Below are 9636 nucleotides of genomic sequence, written 5' to 3' on the forward strand. Positions count from 1 at the left end.
CAGGCTTCTCCAGCAACTGGTTCGTCTTAGAGCCATGGAGAAATCCGTACTGGGCCCAGTGCAAGCCCTTGATGGAGAGGAGTGCTCGGGCAGCTGACAAAGCTCTACAGCCTCCACAGCCCAGAGAGACTCCTGCTGCTGTGAAGGCAGGAGGAACAGGAGTTAACAGGCAGATAGTGCTGCTGCTGCTGGAAGCAAAGGGAGAAAGACTTAAGAGGTGTCTGATTATCCTCATGTTACTGACGTTGCCAGCTGGGGCAACTCCAACGATTACCTGCCAAAGAAATAATGGTTTTCAGGATCCCTCTTACTCCGTGGCGAGTGGCTCTTTGCCACCTTAGTGTGCAAGAGGCAGCTATCAGCACATCTCCTTTCTTCCCTAAGTTTTATTCCTCTCTGATGTGTCACTGTCTGATTAGAAGCCCTTATCAGCCAGGGCTGCTCTCGGATGTTCTTTATGTTAAGCCATTTGTCTCTTTTTGCAGGTCTGCAACAACAAAAAGAACTGTCACTGCGAGGCTGACTGGGCCCCCCCGTTCTGTGACAAGCCAGGCTTTGGTGGCAGCGTGGACAGTGGGCCCATCAGACAGGCAGGTCCGTGGGAATTCAGGCTCCACCTGTTGTTTCCATGATAAAAAGTGGAAAAACAAAGTGGTGTCTTGTAAGCAATGAGCTTTGGCCAACCTCAGAAAGAATTATTTCCACACATTGTTAATTTTACAGGATTTGATTATTCCATGCTGATTTTTCCCCAGAGTGTTGGAGCTTTAGCGACCTCAAAGAGATGTTTCTGATTCATGTTTGAGTCCATGACAGCACAAGCAGTCTCCTCACAAGTACATTTATAAATTAAACCTTGATGGGAAGCAATGTCTGTTTTCATAAGAACAATGCTATTCTAAACCAAAATGGATTCTCTTCTCTGCGTGCCAGATGCTGCAGTGAGTGGCAGTGCTGAATTTATGACATCATGGTTATTTCCATGACAAAGCTTCCCATCATGATTTCACTACTGACAGATCATTTTTTTTAAAAGATAGCAAAGAAACCCTGGTCAGGCACTAGCAAGCTCTTGGAAGGAGTTAACTCCACGTGTTTTGTTGCAGACAATAAGAGTTTGACCATAGGAGTGTTGATAACCATCCTGTGCCTTATCTTTGCTGGATCAATCATGTACCTCAAAAGGAAGACTTTCATGAGGTGGTTGTTTACAAGCAAGAAGACAACAATAGAGAAATTAAGGTATGATCATTTCCCTAATTAAATTCCAATAGATATTATGGAAAGGAAGCAGTAAACACAGCAATTCCTATCACCGTGAACGTGTTAGAAAGAGCCAGACTTGACAAAAATATTAACCAGATATTAACAAAGTGTTTTCCCTGGGTTAGTTTAATTTCATTGATAGGCAGTAAATAATGCAGGTATTGGTTTCAATATATCCCTCTTTCCTTTTGGGATGAAAAATTAAGCAGCAATGGAAGTATTGCTTTTATTTTCATTTGCCTGAAATAGTTTCATTACATTGCGTAGCCTTTTATCTAAACTCAGTTGAGTGAGCTGAAACTTTCCTATTTGAGGTCATTACTGTTTAATGTTAGATTCATTAGAATACTCTCCTGGGTGTTACAAAGCTGCATTTCCACAGATTGCAGAAGCTAATTTAACAGACTACTGGTTTCTAAAAAACCAATATTTATTTGTATTCTTGCAGGAGTGCTAGACAATTTTTACTTTCCTTGTTTAGTATAACCAGGCAGAAAGTCCCTGCAAAATCCCATTCTGAAAAGAGGCTCCTGTTGAAGAAAATGTTATAAAGCAGAAAGTTGTGTTCAACAATTAAACCTTTGTATTGCAGGTCTGTGAGTCCAGCAAGACCTTCCAGTTCATCTGAGCCAAATCATGTTCGTACCATGTCTATTAGTAAAAACCTCATCACAAAGCCACAAAATACAACTGTACAAAAAGTGAGTCCCTAAATAGTTTTTGTAAAAAAACCAGAAAACCACATCATGTATTTTGGATCTCAATTAAGTGATTTATTATAATACAATAATTACATGAACTTAATATCATGTAGGACTAACAGTAAGTAAAATAGGAGAGGATGTAGGCTTCAAAATACATTTCTGGCTTCCCAGTTTAAGACAGGTGGAGATGTCCAGTGCAGAAAATAAATAGTTTTGTCTCTAAGAGAGAAAAGCAAGGGACTAACATGGATTTTAAAGTAGCAGTAGGCCAGGTTTGATGGGGCTTGGAGCAACCTGGTCTAGTGGGAAGTGTCCCTACCCATGGCAGAGGGTTAGAACAAAGTGCTCTTTAAGGTCCCTTCCAACTGTGATTCTGTGCCAGCTCTTGAAATTTATGACTTTGGTTGGATGGTTTTTCCCAGAGAGATGGCCCGAGGCGGCCGCTGCCCTATCAGATCATCGACATCAGCGACCCTGTGAAGACACACGAGGTGCCACCACTAAAAACACCCCAGCGAGTGCTGCCACCCCTTCCCCAGCTGCCAGGCCACCAAGCTGGGCCTGAGAGACCCCTGCCAGCTAATCCTTCACTGAGGTTCTCCCAGGTAACCACTGATTTACTTCTATTTAATATTTACTCTGTGAGTGTCTGGAGAAATGAAGTATTTTCTCATCTTTCATGCTGCCCTTTTCCCACAGTTTTTCCTTTTTACTTTGTGTGAGTTTAGAACTGCGCTGTAGAAAAATTACTTTGTGGTAAGTGGGGCTGTGACCCTAAAATTTAGGATCCTGAACTCTGTCTTCACCGCTCAAAAGACAACAGAACAACCAACTTAGAGGCAAACACAGGCTCCTCTCTGCAGCTGCCCAACCAGAGGGGAAACTGCATGGTTAGTGGGGTACCAAACACAGAGGGAGAGTTTAGGGAGTCACATTGCAGATGTCATGTGCAAGAGCAAAAGGTTTCTTAGCTTGATGTGCTCGTGCCCTGCCAAGGGCTGCACTGTTTTCCCAGGACGCAGACCTAAAAAACACTATTTCATGTAGACACAGCTTTCACTGTAATGTTTAAATAGAAATGGTAAATATTTTTTATTTCTTATTTTTGAAAAGATGCATCTCAGGGTGATAGGGTAGATGAAGCTGCCTGTGCAGTTGTCTGTATTAAATAGTGTCTTTTCTTGTCAGTGGCTGCTCTCTTTTGGTGGCATTTGTGGAGTGACTGTTTCTAAGCAAAGCACCCAGGCAGGCAGCGATTCCTGCTCTGCAGTTGTGGAGCTGCTCTGGAAATGCTGCAAGGTTAAAATGAAGTGGATGTTGTCACCACCAGGCTCTCAGCTGCAGGAGCCCTGAGAGCTGCTCTGAGACCCTTTCCTGGTGATGGATGGGAGGATATGGCTCTGAGACAGTGCTGGAGTGCAGGGCTTTGAAAAGGAATTGGAAAAATAGCAGAAACAAACAGGGATGAGAGAGGCTGCCCAGAGAGGTTGCCAGGGTGCCCAGAGAAGCTGTGGCTGCCCCATCCCTGGAAGTGTCCAAGGCCAGGTTGGATGCTTAGAGCAACCTAGGATAGTGGAAGGTGTCCCTGCCAGTTGTGGCAGCTAATGAAGTGTACCTAGATTTAATTTTTTCTAAGTCTGAACATTGTATCACTCAGGTTAGACCAAATCTACCAAGTGCAGCCAGTTTATTATTTGATTTTTCATCTTCCCCTTTTCCATCTTGCCAGTTGTTTTCCTTTCTGGGGAGTAAGAAACGCTGATTCTTTCTAAAATTAGTTTTGTAGGGAATCTGAAGCAGTACTGATTCCTGCTGCTTGTCTTTAGCTCCCATGGTTTCATTGTCCATTTTCTTGCATTCTCTAACGTTCTGCACAATTCACAGTGGTCAAAGGGAAGGCTTTAAGTGCAAGTGCTTTTCTGTTTCTTAAGCAGAATACAGATGGAGAAAAGGCTTTCCAAGGAAAAGTAACCATTTCTCATTCTGAGGCTGCATCTGCACCTGCCCCAGCCTCACTGCACGTCCGAGCAGCCCAGTGCTCCCCTACAGCTCACGTTCCTAAATCCTTGTGCTTCAAATCCCACCCAAAGTGCCAGGTGAAATACCAGATCTGCAGTACTAACATTAGCAAAGACTGACAGATCTGAAACTGCCAGAAAGCTTTTCAGCTTGGCAGCTCGAATTAATTGTGACCGTTCCTTCATCAAGCGAAATACCACCATTTTCAGTCTCTGCATGGAACACAAGTAGGACAAACAGGGCATCAGCTCCAGGAAGCCTAGAGGATGATAGAGCAAGAATGGATTCTTTCAAAATAATATCATAACCTCAATATTGTCAGAAAGAGCTACTTTTTATATCAGAGGGACACAAAAAGCACTGTATGGGAGAAAATCATTCATTCTTAAGTTAAACTTTTTTCCCTCAAAGCTTGGAAGCAATAAATTAGCTGAAGAATAGTTCTGGATAATAAATATAGATACTACTTCATGTATTGCTTCAGCTCTTTCTTGGAAGCACATCCAGCAGCTCAGCAAGAGGAAGGACTTTAAAAATCATTGCCACATTCAGGATGTCACCCAGATGCTCAGTGCTGCAGGATGGTGCTGAGGAAGAGTGTTCACCATAAAACTTCCTTTCTGTTGTGAATAAAATAGTTAAAAAACAAAGACAGCATGGAAAACCCCAACCAATCAACCAAACAGAAAATCCTCAGCGAATTAACTGTTGCCAAGTTTAATATTTCATTATCTTTTGAGTGAAAAATAGCTTTTCCTTCGTTCAGATGCCCTTGCAAGGCAAACAGACTTTATTTATGGGCCAGACTCATAGTCAATATAAATCAGCAGAGCCCCATGTGATTCAAGGAAACAGGGCAGGTTTATCCTAACCATGGGTTCAGTCCAGGCATTTGGATTTGATCTCTTCCCCTTGGTTTTGTTACCTTTAACATTCAATTGCTGCCTTTGACACTCTCATCCTCTTATTACCAAGATATATCTAATATTTTACAGCTGATCCTAATTGCAGGAAATAGAACTTTGTGGTTTCACTTTTTCCTCAGTAAAACAGAGCTCAGCTCAGCTCCTGCTCCTTCTGGCACAGTTGTCCTGGGAATACCTCTCCTGTGGCACCTCAGCCTGGCTGTAGACACAGAGGGTTTTCAGTTGCTTCTTTAAAAATCAGTGGAAAAAACCTGGAATTTCATGCACCTGATGTCTTTGGAGCTGCTCAGTATGAGAATTATGCTTTTCATTCCACCATTTAAAACAACACTTCTGCAAGCAGAGCCTGAATGCATTAAATGCCAGGTTGTAGATATAAAACTGGACAAAGAAATCCATCCATAAACCCTTTGTGTTGAAGGGCTGAAGCTTTGTAGGGGAAGAATTGGAGAAGGGAGGGAGAGGAAGCAGAGCTCTGGTGGTACCGTGAGCTGTGCCGCAGATTCCCAACACATCAAAGGCCCTGCAAGGCCCCACACGTGTTAGCACATGGAGTTTGGATTCTCCTGTGGCACAGAAAGAATAGAGAAGCCCCTCCTGTAATCAGTCTGGGGGATGGGATTTATTTCTTCAAAGAGCTTTTCCTCTGCTCCTCAGAATGTGTGTGTTCCTGGTGGCATCTCCTTTCCATCAAGTGCTGTTCCGTTTTGCTTCGTCTCAGCCACCATTTAGTCTCCATTTCCATTTTGATCAGAATTCCCTCCCTTTTTAATTTTTCTCTTTCATTTACCCTTGCCACATTACACTTTCTGTCAAGACTCTTGGCTGCTTCCTCCTTAAGGATATTTTAACTCAAGGATGACATTTTGACTGGGAAATGAATGAATAAATAAGTCAGGTGTTGGGGCTGTGTACCCATCAATACCAGTACTTGTTATGAAGAGAGTTAAAGAGAGGGTGGACATTATATGCAACTTTAAAATGTAGTTTGTGGCAAATTTGAGCTTATTATACATGAGATTTACTTAAGCTCCCTTATTTTCTTCCTGATCAAAATGCCTGTGGATAATCAATCTGCATTTCCTTCTTGAAAGAGCAAATATTTGCCACAAAAAGTGAAAAAACAAAGCGATGCTCAAAACAAATAATGAAAAGCTGGACTTTACTCAGGAGTAATTCGTGCTCTGATTGCTTGTTTGGATCACATCTTTCAAGGGATCTTTAATCAGATTATGCTTGTAAGGTCTTGTTTCCTTTAACTTTACGAATGATACTTAGGGCAAACGAAAAGTAAGGAATAAAATGCCTTGGGAAAAGCGTGGCTATGCAGCTCCAATAGGAGAAAGATCTGAAGTGAGTTTGGGGATGAATTGGAGAGTTTTTGTGTGCCCTGAGCAAGCCACTTAATGTGTCCCAGCTCTCCATAATGAGGACCACAAACAGCCACATTCCCCAGGGGTCCGTGGGGCTGCAGGGACCACACAGAGGAGCCATGGGCCAGCCTGACAGCAGATGACTTCTGTTCTTTATTAATGAAGCCTTTAATTCCCCAGAATGAAAGCACAGCAGCGTCTCTGAAAAAGATCCCACAGATGCTCCCAATCCAAACCAGACTGGGGCACTTCGGTTTTGTGGTCAACTGAATTTCCATTTTAAAGTAGTGTTGAGCATCCCCACCTTTCTCTAGAACTACTTCTACAAAGTTATGTATTCAGTCTTTGCTGTTTTCATTTACCACCAATTAAGCATTGAGTCCAGTAGAGATGCACTCTGTACTTACAGAGTAAAGAATCAAAAGACATAAAATCATGAGAATATAGTATTAAATCTTTCTGTTAAAATGTAAGTGCCCACTTATTAAAAATAAGTTATTTTTTACTCATCTAAACTTATCTGGACATAACTGATTTTAAAATATCTTCAGTTTAGGTTTAGATTAGGTATTGGGAAGAAATTGGGGGGAGGGGGGGTGAGACCCTGGCACAGTGGAAGGTGTCCCTGCCCATGGCAGGGGTGGCACTGGATGGGCTTTGAGCTCCCTGCCAACCCAACCCAACCCAGTCTGTAATTCCATGATTCTGTGAATTTATGTCAGCTGTGGCTGTGTGAATGGCTCAATGTCCATTCTGGACACTAACAGGAGCCTGTGTTTCCAGCAGGAGCCCCCCAAGCCCAGCCCCCCTCGGAAGCCTCTCCCCGCAGACCCCCTGGGCCGAGCGCGCCAGGGCCCCGCCGTGCCCGGACACCCCAAGGCTCTGCCCCACGTCACCCCTGCCAGGTCAGTGCTCATCCCAACACCTGCATTTACAGCACCTCATCAGCCACGTGGCTGAAATGGCTCAAGGAGCTGCTGCAGCAACCACTTCCAGTATAATTTCCATCTCTAATTTCGCTTGTCGCGCCGCTTCTCACTGGGAGTGCACCAGCGCAGTTGCTCTGACTTCCACAGGATATGAGAATTTATGGTACCTGTGAAGGTTTGACTGTAAGCACCTGGCTGCATATTTACAAAAATTAACCAATAGATAATAAATTTTCTCCTCAGAGCCCTCCCAGAATTAGGCTGAGAACAGAGTGCTGTTAAAATCAGCCACCAATAAAAGCAATTTCCTGATGACACATTTCCCAAGGGAACATCAATTTATATCGTCTGAAAATGATATCCAGAAGATTCAAAAAACATAGAAATTGTACACTTAAAAAATATAACGTGTTTTTGGAAAAAAAATAATCAGAAAGTGGAGTAACCACACCCAGTGTTAATGGGTTAAGTCAATAATGTTTTCTTACCCACTATTCCTCAGTTTCCTGTGAATAAAGTGAGCTCCAAGGAAGATAAAAGTGGTGTTTTAAACTACATGATTTCTACCAGTAAAGCACTTTAATGCTCAGAAACATTAAAAATAGAATCAATATATTCTCCTAATATTCCTAGCAAAAAGACTGCCAGAAGAAACTTTGATTAAACTCCTGGCTGTCCATTCTAGTCAGCTATTCTGAAAGCAACAACATTTCAAGCTGACTCCTTCCTACAACTTTTGGAAACCACCTGGAATTCTGCAACATTATTAACATTTTTGATCAGGTTCAAAATTGATGAGCACCAAAAGAAATGGGGAGATCAAATAACAATTTGCTGTTTTCTTTCTTTCCAACAGACCTGCTCCCAAGCATCCACCACAGGTATCCAGGGCCAGCAACACTATGGATGTGAAATGAGTAGAAAAACCCGACACCTTTATTTTAAAAAGTGAAGACAGAAGTTTGCACTATCTTTCAGCTCCAGCTGGAGTTCATTTCTATGACAATACTTAGAATTTTAATGTTCAAAACAGCATTATTTTTAAGAATTCTGAGCTACTGCCTTTGGTGCTGTGCTGTGCTATGGTGCTCTGTATACTTGCTCAGGTACTTGTAAATTATTAATTTATGTTGAATATTTATTACAGTGCAGTGCACTGTAGTAGATATTTTTACCACAGCTGAGTTTTCCTAAAAAGGAAGCCTTTTTTTTTGTAATATTTCACTGAACTTGAATAATTCTGCTCTATTGGTCCTATGTAGATGTTTTAGTTTTGATCTATTCTTTAAGGAGTGCTGATACAGATCAATCAAATGTGTAAACAGCTCAATCTCAATGGTTCATAACCAACTTTTGAATAAATATGGCAGGGTAAAAAGCCAAAATCTCTCCTGGAACTCAGTGAAATGCCCGATATCTGCACACAAATGTATTTAACCAAAGGATCACTCTGTGTTTGCAGCTGTACTGTAATCTCAGTTTTCATGTTACTGTTCAAAACCTTCCAGAAATCTCTGTGCTGAAAGAGGATGTACCCACCTGGGAGAAGTCCTCTCACTGAAGAAGTACTGTATATCACAGAACTGTATTGTTTTGAACCTCATTTTCCTCAAGCACAGCCTGGTTAGTACATATTAATGCAGGTATCAGGCCTCCCTGTGCCATCTCCCTTTTGATGCTTTGGTAATTAAATTCAACCATCTCATTGTTGTCCTGATTAGACTGGCAGTACATTACACCCAGGGCTGGGGGGAAGCCAAGAATGACAAAGAATTACATTTTAAGAATCAACTTTTATATTTCATATTTCCTTTTGCCTCACCGCTCTGCTTATCACCTGTATTTTGCATATTTACTACTGTTTTGTATTTAACTTCTACAGCGTTGCTCTGGGTTTCTTAAATCCCAAATCAAAGTGTGTATTTTAATACATAGACTTGGATTATCCAAAAAAAAAAAAAAAAAAAAAAAGGTTCATCTCTGCTATGTGATTACACCTGATCTCTTCTGTGCCTTCTCAGTAGCACTGCTGAACACAGTTGTTTCACCTGTAAAAACAACAGTTGAGTTGAAACAGAGAAGGGACTATCACCTTTAGTAAGATGGTTTCCTCATTGCTTGTGGTTTTTGTTTCCTTAAGCAAAAATAAAAGCATTGATAGAAACTTGCATCTCGCTTCAGGAAGTGTAACTGTATTTCATTTCCCCAGTTATTCCCCCTCGTAGCAGCACAGCCCTCATGTTTATTGATGAACTGAACAAACCAAAATCAACCCCGGCTTAGCTTGGTGCTGAATAGCAAAGGAAAAGCTTCACAAATGTATTTCAATTCTTAAAGCACCTCCAACAGCAACAGCAGGGCTTTATGTGTGGAGAATCACAGCAGAAGGATGCAAACATCCCAGGCTCAGCAATGCTTT

At 41.9% G+C, this 9636-nt stretch overlaps 1 protein-coding gene across 2 annotated transcripts in view; it reads left to right on the forward strand.

Annotated features, from left to right (window-relative positions):
• ADAM12 (ADAM metallopeptidase domain 12) overlaps positions 1–9397 on the forward strand; it is a 171135-nt gene extending 161738 nt beyond the window's left edge. Inside the window, exons 18-23 of one of the 2 annotated variants that reach the window (XM_032116848.1) lie at positions 486–594; positions 1107–1242; positions 1859–1967; positions 2393–2575; positions 7072–7193; positions 8074–9397. In XM_032116848.1, the coding sequence (XP_031972739.1) occupies positions 486–594; positions 1107–1242; positions 1859–1967; positions 2393–2575; positions 7072–7193; positions 8074–8134 (720 nt within the window). In that variant the 3' untranslated portion in view covers positions 8135–9397. The remainder of the gene's footprint in view (positions 1–485; positions 595–1106; positions 1243–1858; positions 1968–2392; positions 2576–7071; positions 7194–8073) is intronic. The other variant, XM_032116849.1, reaches the window with a different exon arrangement.
• Positions 9398–9636: the final 239 nt, after the last annotated feature.

The sequence above is a fragment of the Corvus moneduloides genome, chromosome 8 (genome assembly GCF_009650955.1).
Source record: "Corvus moneduloides isolate bCorMon1 chromosome 8, bCorMon1.pri, whole genome shotgun sequence".
NCBI lineage: Eukaryota > Metazoa > Chordata > Aves > Passeriformes > Corvidae > Corvus > Corvus moneduloides.